The following is a 19,136-nucleotide window of genomic DNA, read 5'->3' on the forward strand; positions in this document are numbered from 1 at the left end:
CGGGGTTTTCAGATAAGAAAAATAACTGTCTTGTACTTGATTGTTTTACATGAAACTCCTTATCATTTGCCTTCCATGTTCATCAACAAGAAGGGACCAAGTGGTCTCATGTTCATTGATTCTTATGATTGGGTTCTACACCCTTGATCAAAACATCACAACCCTAACATACAATGTCCTCAGTGTCAATATCTTTTCCACGAATATAATCAGGTTGTAGATCTTAAATAATCATATGACATTACGTTCAGCATAAAAAACAAAGCATTTCAGCCTGCAGGATATTTTATTCCATGTTATTGACAACTTCTATCATTGAACAATAGATTTTTGTAAATCTATTCACTCTTATTATCTTTCTTTTTGACCTATATGCATTCCATATTTGTCCGATTCTATTTTTCTCGTTTTTAATCTTAGAAGCAACAAATTGAATTTGATCCTCTCTTGAGAATGGGGACAATACCCTCTAAGTTATTAAATGATGAGAGTCACTTGTGTTAAGCGACTTTGTTTTCAAGATATTCATTACTTTGTTAGATATATTTCAGTTCAATGTGCTTCTTGTATATTTAGATGCTAAATGCTCTGCATATCTCTATTTATATCTCTTTTCACTTAGAAGCTTCCTTCCATATCCTTGTAATTTATATATATACAATATAGGAATGAGTTAAATGATAATCATATATGGTTGCGGCTAGCGTTTGGCTCTCTTCTTGATTTTCCAATTGATTTTCTTTAGTAAATATTAATTGTTTTGTTGCTTCTGCTTTTAAATATTTATAAGTTTGTTTTGTAAGTCCTTGTACCATTCTAGTGACTAGATGCATTTTGTGTCTCACAACCCTTTTCTCCCATTACTCTTTATTTTTTAAACTACCACTAAATTCTGGCAGTCAATTTTGATAGAAATTGATTTTTGTTTGTAAATAAGCACTAGATATTATGTATCTGTTTAAAAATGATCATTATAAATTTTTGAACCCCTTATCTTTTGTTTGGAAAGATTTTGGTTAGAATGATGTTTCAAGGCATGATTGGTATTGTCAGAAATTTTCTGAATGCCCACTCTCTTGGTTCTGTATTTTTCTGGTAGTTTTCTGTACTTCTTTTATTTATTCTGCCTAGCATCAATTTTGCTGTAGTTGAAAGTTGAAACACACCATACACATCATTGCATATCTTCTGACTTTTATAGTTTCATTGGTTTTGTTGCCTAAGTGTCAATATGATTTTGGTCTGCACAATTCACATGCCATTTACCATTTTCTGGTAAATTATAACTTCATGGTAACATGAAATCTTTTAAGGGAATCATTACTTATTATTGCTTTTGTATTATGGTAGAAAAAGAGCAGTTTGGTTTTATAGACCAGAAATATGATTGTTAAATATTGATTATTGCATATGTTTCCTGCCTGTAGAAATCAGACAGGAGGTTTATTCTCTCAGTGCATGCTGAGGGACCGATAAAGGTACTTTCATGTTCTTAAATTTTAGTTGAGTTGTAAGTTTGAGAGAAATATCAGATTATTAGTGATTTTTATTCTGTTGTTCATATGCGTAGGTACTCAGTGTCACAGATGCAGATACACATAGCATTGAAAACTTAAATGGGAAAGGCTTGTTTAGGTTTGCAGAGAAACGTACAGCCGGCCAGAATGGAGATAATTGCACAGAATTCAATGCGAAAATTACAGTCTGTTTGCCTTTCATTGGACTTGCCATGGTAGATTCTATTCCACAGGTATAGTGATCAAAAAAAAGAAAGAAAGAGGTGACTGAAATTGTCTTATGGAACTGAAATAGACAAGTAGCTAACCTAAAGCAAATCTTATTAAGTAGTGAGTATGTCTCTTAAACAATTTTTTTATATTCTTGTAAAATCATTACTTATGCTTTTTCCTGATTCCTTTCCTGTCAATTATTTCTTTGTAGGAGCTAGCATTTGCTTGTGCTAGAGGAATCAAGATCAAAATATTGCAGGGCTTGCAACAACAGAAGTTCTTTTTTCAAATAGAATCATTTCAAATTGATAACCAGCTTCCCCATCCCATATACCCTGTAATGGTTTCTATGGACAACACATCTAGTGGAGCTTTTGTAACCCAAGGGAAAAGTAGAGAAAATAGTCTTGATTCTATGGTTGAAGAAGGCGTAAACTACATATATGAACTTTCACATGAGCCTGCATTCTACTTTGGTGCAGTAAAGTGGCACCACATGGCAACCTCTGTAAATTGTTTTGAGTGTGTTACTGTAAGGTAAAATAATGTGTATTAGGGTATTGATTATTTGATTACTCTTCTCTGGGGATAATCGTTGTTGCATTTAGCTTATACATAGAAATTATAGAGTTTCTAACCTGAGTTAAAAATAAAAATATTTTCAGATTAGCACCTTTACGTCTTGAATTTGAAGACCAGATGATTTTTCGCTTGGTGGACTTCATAAAAAGTGTGACTTGGAGATTTTGGAGGGGAACTGCCCAGGCACAAAACTTTGATATGTGGCCAGTAAAATATAGCATGAATCAAGTTAAGGGTCATTTTGTTGATCCTCAGATTGTTGAATTTGTTAAGAACCCTTACTCAACTCAACTGCATTTCTTAAAGGTTATGAAAATCATGGAGAGTTACAGAAGCTGGTCATCTCCTGTTGCCATAAAGCCAATTGGTGCTCCTTGGCACAAAATTTCTCTCTTAGCAAGGAGGAGAAGGAAGATATATATTGAAAATTTTCATGTTGCACCTATCAAGCTAACTGTAAGGTATGTTGGGAATTATTTTAATTTGTTGAGAAAAGAATGTTCAGCAGTATCCGTTTGCACCTCCAACATATTATAGAACTCCATGCTGGCAGGGTGATCTCAGTCCTCATTTCCCAAGATATGCACCCAAGATGAACAACTAGGACATCTTTGAACTAGCCTTTGAAAGGGATCACCCATGGAAATTCCTGCTTAATCATCCTACTTGTTTATCTTGGGGACTCATTCTCCTTTAAGTGCCCCACATAGACATAAAATTTCAAGAGTAATTGAAGAAAAAAAATTAAATGAAAAAAGGGTCTTCATCTAATGAACCTTTGAGACTGACCATAGTTATGGTGATGAGATTGATGAGGCCACAACCCCTTCTTGGCTATTTAGAGGCAGTATATCAAGCCCTACCTCTTTGAGCCTACGTTCATATAGATGATTTAACGACGTGTCTCTGTGTGATTAGTACAAGTAACTTTATAAGGTTTTAAATTTATTTGCCTTTATGATGTTGTACGTAGTATAAACATATTTTGATTTGACACTGGTTGCTACTGTTAGTGAGAAAAACAACCTTTAGTTCAAATTTTCTATTGATCTTTTTTTCAAAAATCCATTTTTTAGTTGTTTTATTTTTTAACATTTTGCACAGCTCTCAGTAGTTCCCTTTTGTCTAGGGATTTTGGGTTCTAGGCATCCCTTTTTCATGTTCCTGGGCTTGCCCATTCTCCCTAAAAGTGGATTCAGTGAAAAGATAATCATGCTTCCTGCGCTTTTTTTAATTCAAAACTGTGTTAAAGGTTTCCTTCTATCAATCAGACAAAGCTATAATTCATTCTGCTTGGTTGGAGTTAGTGTTGGGGATGTGGTACAATAATCAGTTTTCCTTGTATATAATTATTTTGTCCTTGTCATCAGCTTTTCCAGCAGTCCTTGGTTGCCCAAAGATGATCGTAGTGCAGCAGCACAGTCTTTGATCTGGATCAACAGCACAACATTACAGGTTAGAATGCCCATATGTTTTTGTTACTGGTATGTTTTTATATCTTCTTTCAACACTTCGTGTATCTAGTATCTACATGTATATTGAGGATTATTTTTGCAGGCAGGAGAAAAATTCAAAATTAAAATACACTCGCTAAAATTTTAATTAAAATTTACAAGCTGCAAAGAAGTCAAATTCAAGTGAAAATGAACAGGTAAATGAGTACCTAGAGAATCAAATTAGGAGAGAACCTGTTCCAATCAATATATAAAGGCCACACAATATGAATTTTTTTTTTGAGTTTGTTGATAAGGTTGACATCATGGGGACTCACTTGGTTAAACACTTTCAGAACCTGTGTTTCCACACTTCCAATTTTTTCTCCTCAATTTGAGATCGCTCCCATAAATGTGAGGGTTGATCTCCTTGGAGGGAATCTATATTTATCTTCCATCACTTTCTTAAAACAGTGGAATAATTGTCCTAGCATTGAAAATGGGGTCCTTACAATGAGTTTGATAATCACTTTTGTCCATGATAAGCGCCTTCCAAACTGACTTTGAATTTGCCTCCTTGGTTGTTCAAAGCATTTCATGCAACAAACCTTCAATCTTTGACAACATTTATCATACACTCAAATCAGTTGATTGCACTAAATCACAATCATAGTCGACAAATACATCTGCCAGCATCTGTGAGTCCTTATAGACTTCATCAAGCAGCCCTAGAACACGTCTCCCTTGGTAAATCAGGCTATCTGAGCTACCTTTATACTTCCTTTAAACCAGGGTACTAATTTTGAAATTTTCTTGACCATATGATGTGCATGGTTATTAATGTTGTAGCTTTGGTCAGATTGGTTTGATCAAATTATTATGTTCATCAGTTGGACATTATCACTGATTAATAATCATTAAATCATTCATACATATAAAACATATACATACACACACGCGTGCGCACACACACACACACATATTATATTGGGGAAACTGAAATTCTATTTAATTATATTACTAAGCAATGCAAATTACTGATCATAGCTATATCGACCTTATTAAATGAATGATCACTGTGCAACAACTATCATATGACCGATTACTTGTTATTATCAATCTAATTATCATATTTCCATTATAGTACCTAGATTGGGTATTATAATATGCAGAACAAATGCATTACAACATCGATTATCCAGATTGGGTATCAAATTATATTATATGAAGATTACAACAGTGATCACCATTGTATCGGCAAGATTTAATATTGCTTAGTTGCTGTTATTATTGGCATGCTATTATGAAACAGCCATTCATAATGACAGGGCATGCCTCATATAGAGAAATGATATGAGACATGTCTCTTTGGGCATGTTTTAATATCAGAGTGATGAAACACTTTGAAAACACATAGTTCCAATCAGTATTAGTACAAAGTTAAAGAGATCTGATTTACATATAAACACTTTCTATTCAAGCAAATTCAAAGTGTACTTACAGGTTGGCTACCACATATACTTGTGTAAATCTGCATAAGGAAATAATTTAGTCATATCATCAAGTAAGATCTTTTGTGAGATAACATTTTGTAGATAAGGCATATAAATTTTTTAAAAATGTATTACAATTGATCCTACTTCCGTTAACATGGTATTAGAGCCTAGTTGGAAATAATACCAAGAGCATATACAACCTTAGAAAACCTAAAAACATCATTATAAAGAATTTGTATTTAATTAGCAATCATGGTGAATGGAACTAGATTTGAAGATAGACTCCGGGGTGCAACAAATTTTGTCTAATGGAAACTCAGATTAACGATGACACTAGAGAGAACTAGAATTAGACTCATATATGGAAAATAATGTAATGAGCCCAAGCTGTCTCAAACTAATAATTCTGAATGTTATGATCAAGTGTTTGGAATTTTGTGTTTAATTGCCTTTGTGTTTGAAACATCTGTATCAAATCTTCCAACAGATAGAATACTGAAATGAATAATGGAATGATAACTATGCAACCACCAAATTCTTAATGAATTTCATCGCTGAAACTTAATTTATCTATCCTTATCACTCTTACAATGATATCGAGAGAACCTTGTATATAAGTGACCGTGTTTGCAGCAGATATGGCAATTCTAAAATAAGACTTCTTTGAAAATTTATTACATAAATTTCAAAGACTTCTACATAAGAATCAACAAATATATGGAACCTGTAACTCCCAGCTCCAGTCACATGCAGGCCTGATTGCAATCTTCAGCAGCCTTGGTAATTGCCAAATATGATTATATTTATGAATCTCCAGCTAGCATCTATGGTCTCATCTTGTTGATGCTGTGTTTGCTCAACTACAGGCTGAATGTGCAGAGTATTGGGCCTGATTTGGGCGTCCAAACCCACAGCAGAGATGCACACCAAACTTGGCATTGTATTGATAGGAAAATCAGACAAACACCTGCATCTAACTTCAGGTAGAAACATCAGCAATAAATGTGTAACAGGCTGCCCAGAATTCAACGCGCAGCATGTCCAGATTCTGTTTATCTAGGATAGGATCAAACCTCTTCCTTTTAGCAGGATATTTGTAACTAAATCCCCCACACCCTCAATGTCTTCTTAGCAAAAGCACATACAGGAAGAAGACTCAGTATTTCAGACTTAATCAACTCTGTATATTAACCTACTACACCTCAGCAGTAGATTCCAAATTCTTCAATAGTCAATTTGCTCCTCAACCACAAAAGATACAGTAAGAGGAGGCACCATAATCAAACCCTCAGCTCAAAACCACTATACTTCTGCAATTGATTGAAATTCATAAACTCAGAAACCCTCTCAAGAAACAAATAAAAAGCTATAAACAATTGGATGTTTTTCCATCAAAATGAGTTCATATTTATAACACCCATTGGCACAAATCTTCCTAAATGCAACTTCACTTAAGAAGCTTTCTCAGCACAGCATCATTTTAGAGTGTGCCATAATAATATAATTTATTAATTTCCTTTGGCTCCCAAAAACAACCTTTTCAACCATATCATAACATTATCAAACACAAGGCCATCGTCTGTCCAAGATTTAAAAATTTCCATCGCGGTTGCAACCAGCTATGGCACTAAGGTAGCCAAATACAATAGTAGCAAAAAAAGCAACCTCAACATAGTTAGATGAATAATAATAATTCACTCGTCCTGCGAAAATGATTGAAGAAGCATCAGAGTTAAAATATGATGACACCAGATTGATCTTGATGAAGAAAGATGATGAATGAACCGGATGGGGTGACTTACTTTAAATAGATGCTCCCTCCAAGATTCTTGGAGCCCAAACTAGAAGTTTGAAATAAAATTGAGAGCATCACTTAACTTCGCCAACTCAACTGAGCTCATCGAAACCAATTGTTAGTTTACTATAAATAGTAAGCTCCTCAAAACTAAGCCAAAACTTACCATAAGTTGCTGGGAAGCCTACAATACCACAACTTAGACCCTCAAATCCCACTTTTAGCTCAGGAGGGTCATGTTGATAAACCGACCAAGTCAACTACAAGAACTTGCTAAAAATGGGGACGTTACAAGCCTCCCTTCTTAAGATTGGTTGTTCCCAAGCAATCCCAAAGCAAAAATGTACACCACAGTCCACCTATATCCCAAGGGTGAAACTGTGCAATATAACGATCTCATACAACTAGTTCCTGAAGCACAAATACCCAAATAATGGATATCAATAAATTAATCATCTGAAAACTGACTGGAGGTAACAACTCATCGAAACTCATCCCAACTGAAACACCAACTCTGTCAACATGTGAGTCCCCATCCAATTGACACACCCAACTACTTTGGGATGATGGTAACAACCATTGGCAACTGAAACACTACCACCAACTCCAACCTCGACTAAACCGTCTTGGGTCTGTTGATACTGCAAGTGATCTAACTTGCAGTTGTTTATCCCATCTGCAAGAAACATTGCTAACCTATCCATAATGGATGGTATGAAACTAGAACCAACCCACATTGACATGAAACCAAATCCTCTATTTGTAGGTCAAATATGAAATGAAGAGCACTCCTTACTGTGTAATGCTTGTAGAAATGTGATATCCCCATTTTGGCATATAAATTAACTAATAATATATAAAGACTATAATATTAATAATCAATAATTTATATAAAATATTATAGTTATACTAAGATACAAATATAAATTGTTATATATTATATAATTATAAATATTAATTACGCGCACACACACACACACACACACATGCATAAATGAATATTATTATAGATCTATGTATATAATTAGATATTTAATTGCCATGATATATATATATATATATATATATATATATATATATATATATATATATATATATATATATATATATTACATATACATATATATGTCTACTATTTTATGTGCTATAGTGTATGACATTATGCCTATATTAAAATAATATTATTATAAATAATTAAAGTGATTCATATATAATATATAATAATAAATAATTCATATAATAATATATAATACATAATCATATATAATTGATATTAATATATATTATTAATATATAATCATATATAATTAATATTAATGAATAGATGCACCTCTATAAAATATTGTTATATATATGGTATATCAAAGGTTGAAGTAATCATCATAGGAATTATTATCAAAATTTATACATTTCAAGAGGAAATTATCCAATGTCTTGAAAGGGGACATTACAAGAAAGCCCCAATATATGTCAGTGACTCATCAATTACAAACTGGGAATGAAGAGATGGCTTTAATGTTTTACTTTGAACTATTGGTTAGGCAAGATCTTGGGAAACTTTCTCAGCAAATCCGACTCGAAGATCCTTGTGGGGAAGCATCGTAGACAAAGTCTCTACAATCTTTCCCACCAACCTTCAAATGGCATGAGAGCCCCGGATGAGAGTACCCTCAGACACTCTGTATGAATCCTCCCACAAATCTAAACTCTCAAATAAATACTCCACGAATGACTTAGTGTAGTAGAAATTATATATAGAAGCATTAACCTATTGCCCCGCTATCCACAACTAATCCCTCTAAAAACATGGCATAACAAGAATTGCATAACAACCCTCCACTGATGCTCTCACTTGTTCCATACCTACTGCATCCATATCTTGGACAGATGTGATTGCCACATGATCACATCGCTCATCCCCAACTGTAGAAGCAAATTCACCACCAACCACAATACGTAGCATAACAGGCTTTGGGTTTGGGGTTGGTGTCTACTGTACCTGCTCCAACTCCATGGTAACCTCATCCAACTATGACTATGCCTCTTGAAGAGCCAATTGAGTACACTAAAGAGAGTCCATAGTCACCTCAATCCATTGGGTGAGCTCAACCACCTCCTCCTCTTTCCCTAACAATGCTTCATAACAGGTGTTACCCCACTCTAAAATGTAATCCCTATCAGCAACTAACTGCGAATAATTATGCTTCAAGATCTTGACAACCTCTTGAAACGCATGAACCTTTGCTAGGGAAAATCTACTATCATTGTGCTCATCTAACATAGGAGACTCTCAACCAAATGTGACCAACATCTGACAAATAACATCATAATTCTCAAGAGCTAGATGTCACCATTACTCACCCTTAGCTGACTAGCTACATGATGCCTTTATAATCGCTACCACCTATGCAAGCTCTCTGCCTCACTAACTGCACTGTGATAGGAAATTGAATTAGAACTGCTAACCACAAGATCGGTCACCTTCTATGCGCTCCTTTCCTCGCACACATATGCAACCAAGATACAACTACTTGATACTTTTTCCAATTCCTCATCCAATGAAGTGGAAGCTCTAGTTATATCAATCTCCTTGCATGGCTGTTCTTCCTCCTCAATAGAAAGTTCCGATAAATCCTGGTCGTGGGACCCACCAAAACTTCCTTGGAGTCGTCACTTATTATCTGACAAGGTAAATCAGATCCACAACAACACATAGCATCCCAAAATGGATCATCAAAGGTGTCCACATTATCAGTATCCCCATCACTTGATAGAGTCTCAACTGTTGTCACTTGACTCTGCACACATAACTCTAGGCCAAGTTGTGAATCAATAGTACTAAAGCATTAACCAACATCGGCTGACTCCTCATAGTACTTTAGCTACCTTAGTGTCAAAGCTCATTGTTACATATAATTCTCCAATAACAATCCCATCCTCAAGAGAGTTTGAACAATCAGTCGTAACAACTGCATCAACTGCCTCTACACTAATAGTAGCAACAGCTCTGGAATCCTCAACTTGCTGAAGCTCAGTGCTGTTGTCCACCAATGGCACTGACACACCTACATGTCTCCTTGTGGAATGCCCATCATTAGAACTACAGATAAGATTAGTGGATGTTGTACTGAACACAGGTACATCTGCCTCCTGAATGCCAATCAGAGAGAACTCAAGAATTCTTCCCTAGATCCTCGGTGTCATTCTACTAAAAGTGGAAACTATATACCTTGCTGTCCTATCAACCGTCTTTGGATCCAACAGTCTTGCCGTGAAGCTCTGCTAATGAAGCTTAGGTCTTTCCATACCGTCCCTCAAAGCATTTATTTTTCCACTATCTTCCACACTTCTCCAATGCACATTACTATTGGTTCTTTGTCTGCCCATAACTGGAAAATGCAAGAGTGCCGGTCACTCCAAATACAACAGAAGATCTGAAATAATGAATGTTCCCTAATCTACGAGATGGCAGGAAGCCACTCTAATACCACCGTAATATGTCCAAGTTGGCTCAAACTAATAATACTGAGGGTTATGATCAAGTGTTTGGGATTCTGTATTTAATTGCCTTTGTGTTTGAAACATATGCATTAAATCTTTTGACAGATATAAATACCGAAATCAATAATGGGATGATAACTATGCAACTACTAAGTTTCCAATGAATTTCAACGCTGAAACTTTATTTATCTATCCTTATCATGCTTATCAATATATCAAGAGAACCTGGTATATAAGTCATCCTGTCTGCAGCAGATAAGGCAATTCTGAAATAAGATTTAATTGAAAATGTATTATATAAATTTCAAAGACTTCTACATAAGATAAGATAAGAATCAACAAAATTTATGGAACTTGTAACTCCCAGCTCCAATGGCATGCAGGCCTGGTTGCAATCTTCAGCAGCCTTGGTAATTGTCAATTTTGATTATAATTATGAATCTCCAGCTAGCGACTATGGTCCCAGCTTGCTGATGCTGCATTTGATCAACTACAGGTTGAATGTGTAGAGTATCAGGCCTGATTTGGGCATCCAAGCCCACAACAGAGATGCTCTCCAAACTTGGTGTTGTATTGATAGGAAAATCACACAAACACCTGCGTATAACTTCAGCTAGAAGCATCAGCAATAAATTTGTAACATGCTGCCTAGAATTCAATGCGCAGCATGTCCATATTCTTTTTATCTAAGATAGGATCAAACCTCTTCCTCTCAGAAGGACATTTGTAACTAAATTCCCTACTTACTCAACGTCTTCTTCCTACTTACTCCGTAAATTAACCTCCTATACCTCAACGGTAGATTCTGAATTCCTCAGTAATCAATACGTTCCTCAGCCGCAAAAGATACAGTAAGAGGAGGCACAAGAATCAAACCCTCAGCAGAAAACTACTATACTTTAGCAACGGATTGAAATTCATTAACTCAAAAACCTTCTTAACAGATAAATAAAAAGCAATAAACAATTGGATGCTTTTCCATCAAAATATGCTCATATTGATAACCCCTATTGGCACAAAGTTTCCCAAATGCAACTTCACTTAAGAGGCTTCCTCAACATAACATCATCTTATACCGTGCCATAACAATATAATTTATTAATTTCTTTTGGCTCCCAAAAACAACCTTTTCAAATGTATCATAACATTATCTTACACAAGGCCACTATTTCTTGTGCCCAAGTTTTTAAACTTTAAACCTGATTCCAACGAGCTTTGACACTAAGGTAGCTAAAGTACAATAGCAGCAAAAATAGAAACCTTAGCATATTTAGATGAATAATAATAATTCACTCGTATTACGAAAATGATTGAAGAAGCATCAGAATCGAAATATGACAGCACCGAAGTGATCTTGATGAAGAAAGGCGGTGAATGAACCAGACAGGGTAACTTACTATAAATAGACACTCCAAAATTCTTGGAGCCCAAACTAGAAGCCTGAAATGAAAATTGAGAGCATCAATCAACTCCTCTAACACAACTGAGCTCATCGGAACCAACAATTGACTTACTATAAATAGTAGTTTATCAAAACAAAGCCAAAAATCACCATAGGTTGTGAGAAGGCCAATAGCCCCACAAATAAGACCCTCAAATCCCAGTGTTAGCTCATGAGGCTTGCGATGATGAACTGGCCAACCAAATTCCAGGAACCCGCTAAAAATGGGGACATTACGAATAATGACCTATGCCAAATGACGAAATTGAAAGAACTCCATGGAAAAAGAATAATAATAAAGCCATTTAGATCCTAGTGGACTCCATAAAGAATCATATGGTTTTTGTTATATCAAAATTGGGCACTGCTTGTCCCATGTTTACCTTCTTAGGCAACATGTATGAGTTAAACAATACTAGTTGAGCCCTTGCACTAAAGCAAAAACTTCACCATATAAAGATGAATAAGGGTCAAACTATTACATCTTCGTAAGAATTATTGAACTGAGGGACCAATTATGTACAATTGGACAGATAATTGACAACAAAGAATTGACAATGTTGGTTCTAAAAGGACTTTCCACATCCCAAGAATTGTTTGTACAAGGTATAAGTGCCTAATCTAAACCTCCAACATTCGATCAATTGAAAACTTATTGTATTCAAGAAGAGTCAAGACTAATCACTAGAGGAATCTTAATAAATGAATCTAGTGAAAAGATTCAAGTATAAAACACAAACTCACATAAGAATGGGAAGAAAGAAAACTTCAAATGAAAAGGGGAAAAACAACAATAAACACTCATTCAAAAGAAAGAAGGATATGTCTAAGGTACAATGCTATAGATGTGACAAGCATGGACATGTCGCAATAAAATGCCCAGAAAGACTCAAGAATCAAGCCTCAATAGTAGATATCAAGGACACAGAATGAATGGCATTCTATCCAACATTATCAAGTGAATTATTGACCAGTAGAAACACTTGGGTCATAGACAGTGGAGCATTCAGTCATATAACCAGATTCAAAGAACAACCAGATAGCCTTGAAAATAATTCATATAAAGAAGTTATGATTGGAGATAACTCCAAACACCCACTGAAAGGAATTGGGACCTGCATAATCCAATTAAAAGCCAAAGTTTCTCTACAACTAGCAAGAGTGCTATTTGTGCCATGAATCAAAATAAACCTAGTACCCATTGTAACCCGAGAAGACAAAGGGTATCATATCACCTTCTTGGATGGGGAAGGCCTTACCTGGCCTAAGAACTCTAACATCAATTATGCATACACAATAGGAGTTCATGATAGATGTTTGTTTAAATTATGCAATATTCAAAACCAAGCTTTGACCCATGATGTTTCTACTACAAATGAAATATGGCATAGAAGGCTAGGACATCTTCACTTTCATGCCACACCTTCCATAGAAAAACTTGTTACAATACTACTTAAATTAAATCTTGAAGAGGATGGAATATGTAAGGGTTGTGCATTAGGTAAGAATTCTAAAGGGACCTTTCATTGTAGTGAACACAAATTCAAAAAATTTCTTTCCACTTATTGTCATTGATTAATGTGAACCAATGATAGTACCCTCCTCGGGAGGATTTTTGTACTATGTTATTTTGTTTATGACTACATCAGGAAGACTTAGATTTATTTTCTAAAAGTTAAAGAGTCAAATGAAGTACTAGCAAACTTCAAAGAATTTAAGGCCTTAGTTGAAAATATGACTGGGAAAAGAATCAAAACTCAAACGTCAGATAATAGGGTAGAATGTATCTCCAAAAACTTTAAAGAATTTTCTAATACTAATGGGATTAAGAGGGTGTATAGTGTTCAATATAACCCTCAACAAAATGGGGTAGCATAAAGGAAGAACAAGACCGTAGTAAAAGTTGCTAAAGCTATGTTGCATGATCATAACCTTCATACCTCATTCTGGAAGAAGCCTCTAACGCTGTAGTTTACATTCAAACATATGTCCTCACTCTAGTCTTGACAACATAACTCCTAAAGAAGCTTTTACTAGAAACAAGCCTGACTTAAGTCACTTACGAATATTTGGTTATCTAGTCTATATTCACATTCCTAAGTAGAAAAGATCAAAACTAGACCCATCAATAGATAAAGGGATATTTGTAGGACACAGTGAATCATCCAAAGATTATAAGATACATTTTCTCTGTCAGGAAATAAATAAACTAAGCAGATACGTAACTTTTGAAGAGGGCATAGTGTCAACACATCTAAAAACATTAGTGAGATAGACGATGAGTTACGTCAAGAAATGGAGGAGGATCCTGACATTGAACTTCAAAGGGAGATACTTGTAGAAAATAATGAACATATGAATTCTAATCTTGAAACTCCTTAACCTACTAATAATAGAAATAGACCACTCTAGGCAAGGAAAGTTCTTGAAGAAGCAGAAAATTATGCTGCACCTAAGGGCACATTTAAAGAAAGCGAGAAGCAAAGAGGCCACTCAAACTATGTCGCTCTTACGAGTGAACTTATTAAGTCATAACCTCCAAATGTTGAAGAAGCGCTTAAACACCAAGCTTGTAAGGATGCCATATTGAAGAATATCAATCCATTCCGAGGAATGATGTCTGGGACATTGTACGCAAGCCTAAAGGAAAATGAGTTGTCTCATCCAAATGGCTATTTAAAATCCAAACACATAGTAGAAGGAAGCATTGAAATTTTTTAAATTACAAAGCTAGATTTGTTGCTAGAGGCTTCTCCTAAAAGATAGGAATTGATTACAAAGAAAAACATGCCTTGGTTACTAGGTATACTTCAGTAAGGACCATAATCACCACCTCAAAAGGATGGAAGATACATTAGAGGAATGTAAAGACTACATTTTTGAATGGTATTATAGAAGAGGAAGTATATCTAGAGGAACGTGAAGGGTTTATTATTCATGATAGCACTTCTCATGTTTGCAGATTTTAGAAGGGTCTCTGTGGCCTCAAACAAGCTCGTAGAGCTGAGTATGGAAAGATAGGTAGTTATATCACCAAGTTGCAATTCTCCAAAAATGAAGAAGATCCTAACCTCTACTTTAACTCAACAAATGATGATATGTTAATCCTTGTTCTTTATGTTGATGATTTACTAATCATAGGTGAAGATCATCTCATTATGAAATGCAAACTAGATCTTTCTTTTGAGTTAATATGAAGGATGTAGGTCTCATGCATTACTTCTTGGGACTAAAGTATGGCAAGACGAAAATTGTATCATTTTAAATCAAGGTAAATAGACTATTGATATTCTAAAGAGATTTGGAACGATGGACTGCAAACCTATGTCTGTGCCTATGGAAACAAATCTACATAAGTTAAAAAATGCAACCTCTGAGTCAGGATTAGCTGATCCTACTCTCTATCATTAGATAATTCATTCATTAATGTATTTGGTGAATACCAAGCTAGACATTTGTTATGCTACAAACGCTCTGAGTCAGTTCATGTGTGAACCTAAGAAAATACATCTTGTAGCAGCAAAACATATCATGATGTATCTACGTGAAACTATTGGACTTGGATTAAAATATTATAATGTTGATATACGTTTACATGGTTATTCAGGCTCCAATTGGGCTGAAAGTGTTGTTGATTGCAAAAGTACCTTAGGGTGTTGTTTCAACTTAGCCTCAGCCATGGTATCCTAGTTCAGCAGAAAGCAATCTTCGGTTGCACAAAGTTCTATGGAAGGCGAGTACATTGCAGCATCCATGGAAGTTCAACAAGTATTATGCTGGAGGAAATGACTAGTAGGATTGTTTGGACATCCATGGACCCCAGTGTTATACATTGTCATATTCAGAGTTGTATAAAACTTTCAATAAATCCACTATTTCATAATAGATCAAAACATATTGAGATACCTTACCATTATATCAAGAATAAGGTGGAAAGAAATGTCATACAACTGAGATATATTAGCACAGATGAGCAAACTGTTGACATTCTTACCAAGCCCCTCTCAAAATTAAAAGTGGATTACTTCGAAGATAAACTTGGTATAGTTAAAGTATAATTATATTTTCTGAGGTCAAGTCTCAGTTAAGGTTTAATTAAAAGATATATTTGTATATTGTTTTTATCATGTGAGTTACTACATGATTATGTAGAAACATCTTGAAAGGTGACGGTTTCTCAATGATGTTTGATTGTGGTTACTATTGTAAGGTGATGATCATGACAATAGTATAACCTGCTATAATGATGGAGATCATTTGGTGTATGTCTATGTAGATCATGATAGTACATGTTTCAAATGTAAGTTATGTAGTTACATTATTGAGATATGGCATGGTGTATACTATGAGATGTAGTATTGGAGACACCATGTGCATATATTTTCCTTGGTAGGCATCATGAGACTTGATGCTAGTGCACATACCAAAGAAAATATAAGTATGGTAAATATCCTATTGTTGATATTCTTGGATGTACCATACTTTGATGATACCATAAGGTGACATCTAAATGATGGATATATGTTGCTATGCTATATATCATATTGAGATGATTTATTGATCATTCAAACTGCCCTCTAAATGATGGATATATGTTGCATTACTATATATGATATTGAGATGATTCGTTGATCATTCAAACTATCCTCTAAATGATGGATATGTGTTGCTATACTATATATCATATTCAGATGATTTGTTGATCATTCAAAGTATCCTCCCTAACTAAGAGGGAGTGTTAATGTTGTAGCTTTGGTCAGATTAGTTTGATCACATTAATATGTTCGTCAGTTGGACATTATCACTGACCAATAATCATTAAATCATTCAAATATATATATAAATACACACACACACACACACACACACACACACACACACACAAACTTACATGCATACATACATACATACATATATACATACTATATTAGGACAATTCTATTTAATGATTATTGATCAACATAAATTACTATTCATAATTATATTGACCTTATTAAATCAATGGTCATTATGCAACAATTATCATATGACTGGTTACATGTCATTTTTTATCCAATTATTATATCTCCATTATACTACCCAGATCAGGTATCATATTAGATAATATGAAGATTACAATAGCGATCATCATTGTATTGGCAAGATTTAATATTGTTTAGTCACTGTCATTATTGGCATGTTATTTGTTATGAAATTGCCCTTCGTAATGACAAGGCATGTCTCATATAGAGACATGATCCTACGTGGCCTTGGGCCACATAGAGTCATTTCTCTATATGAGACATTTTGCTTTGGGTGTGTATTAATTTCAGATTGATGAAGCACTAGGAAAATACATAATTACAATCAGTATTAGTTCAAAGTTGCAGAGATCTGATTTACATATAAACACTTTGCATTCAAGCAAATTCAAAGTATACTTACAGGTTGGCTGGACATATACCTGTGCAAATCTGCATAAGGAAATAAGTTAGTCATATCATCAAGAAGATCTTTTGTGAGATAAATTCTGTGGATCAAGCATATAAATTTTAAAAAATAAAGGTGTTACAATTGATCCTATTTTCCTTGACAATGATCACATTCTCAAACCACAAACTTCCACAAGGTTGACCATTTTGGTCTATCCCTCCATCACTCTGATACTTAGATTACTGTATCTTTCCCACAAATACTGATATGAAGCTTTTCTTCAGTCTGCGCCAATTCTCCTTATTATTGTGATCTCTTCATAATCAGTGTGGCCATCTTTAATAGTATCCACTTTATGTAGAATATTATGATTACTTCCATGTATTTTAAATCCAAATTGGCAAATTGTCTTCCATGGCTTATTGAAATGCCTCAGTCTCTGTTTTTGGGATTTTGATGGTTTTTGAACTAAGTTGACGGTTTTGAACCATGTTGGGGATTTGGGGTGTTCGTGAACCACCCCTACTACAGGACTCAAAGGTTTTATAACAAATCCATTTGGATATCCTAGTCAGGTCCAAATAAGGTTATTGAACCAAACAAAGTGTCAATTCATTTAAATAAGTATATTAACTAAACAATTTATGTAAATTCATTTAAATAAGTATATTAACTAAACAATTTATGTAAACATGTACATTCTTACTTTATTGCTAAAAACATCATTGTGTCTCAATCTAAACATTGCAAACAATGAAATTAAGTCATATGGCTTAAAAACTATGCGTTTTCTTATATTATCTTTATAGTCTTGTGATGCTTATTTTCGAGATGGTTTACTTTGTCCATTGTTTTGTTGGCCAAGTTAGGATGTGTGCCAGAGGCGTCTTTGAGTTTTCTTTTATAATGATTAATTGACTGTATCTCATCATGTATTTTATGATTCAAATTGAGATTTATTTTATGAGTTTTATTTTGATGAGCATTTATGAGAACTTGGGTTTTGAGAACCAATGTTATTTTTGGGTTGCTTATCATGGAACTGAATTTGATCTTTATTGCTTTTGTGGTATGGGACACAATTTTCATTTGTGAGTTTTCAGGAAGGTAGTCTAGGTGCATGTCTTTGGGAGCAGCTTGCAATAAGGGTCCAGGATCCAAAGTGGTCAGTACCAGGGTAACTTATTGTAAGTTATGCGATAAGTGATAATCTAGTAATTAACATTTGGGAAACACACTAAAATGATAAGTTAGAGATATTGCCTCACCCATGCCTTGAGTGCTTGTATAGGCTAAGGATGGGAATGGGATGATGCCTAGTGAGATGTATGACTAGTTTACCTAGTCTTTATGAGAGAGTATTATGGTTCCCACTGTGTCACATTGATGGTCTAGGGTCCAGAGAGAATAGTCTAGGGTAACTCAAGTAGTTTGAGCATGTGATGACACTCCCTAGTATGTAGCCTGAGTCTCCTCTGTAGATTTTGTATTTGCCTTTGGTGGTGTTTTATTTGTCGGATGTATTCATTGTTGATGATTTACTTTCATTGATGGTAGTTGGTGTATTGATAGTTATTATACTTTGACATGTGGCTTTTGACTTGCAGTGGATATTTCTCGTTGATTTTGTCTCTTGATTGATGATACTCGATTTATGCTATTGACTTGGTAAGTGATGTTGGTATTGGATTGAATGCCTTTTTGATTTTGACTATCTTTTCTTTATTAGTAGTTTGTATACCCTTG

At 34.7% G+C, this 19,136-nt stretch overlaps 1 protein-coding gene across 1 annotated transcript in view; it reads left to right on the forward strand.

Annotated features, from left to right (window-relative positions):
• The window catches only part of LOC149569164 (vacuolar protein sorting-associated protein, putative (DUF1162)), a 304,062-nt gene that overhangs the window by 233,253 nt on the left and 51,673 nt on the right, over nucleotides 1–19,136 (forward strand). Inside the window, exons 37-41 of the mRNA XM_089821926.1 lie at nucleotides 1,428–1,478; nucleotides 1,571–1,750; nucleotides 1,942–2,267; nucleotides 2,396–2,773; nucleotides 3,683–3,767. Coding sequence (XP_089678052.1) covers nucleotides 1,428–1,478; nucleotides 1,571–1,750; nucleotides 1,942–2,267; nucleotides 2,396–2,773; nucleotides 3,683–3,767 — 1,020 coding nt within the window. The remainder of the gene's footprint in view (nucleotides 1–1,427; nucleotides 1,479–1,570; nucleotides 1,751–1,941; nucleotides 2,268–2,395; nucleotides 2,774–3,682; nucleotides 3,768–19,136) is intronic.

This window comes from Cupressus sempervirens, chromosome 3 (genome assembly GCF_028749045.1).
Source record: "Cupressus sempervirens isolate cs-2001-9-10 chromosome 3, ASM2874904v1, whole genome shotgun sequence".
NCBI classification, from domain to species: Eukaryota; Viridiplantae; Streptophyta; class Pinopsida; order Cupressales; family Cupressaceae; genus Cupressus; species Cupressus sempervirens.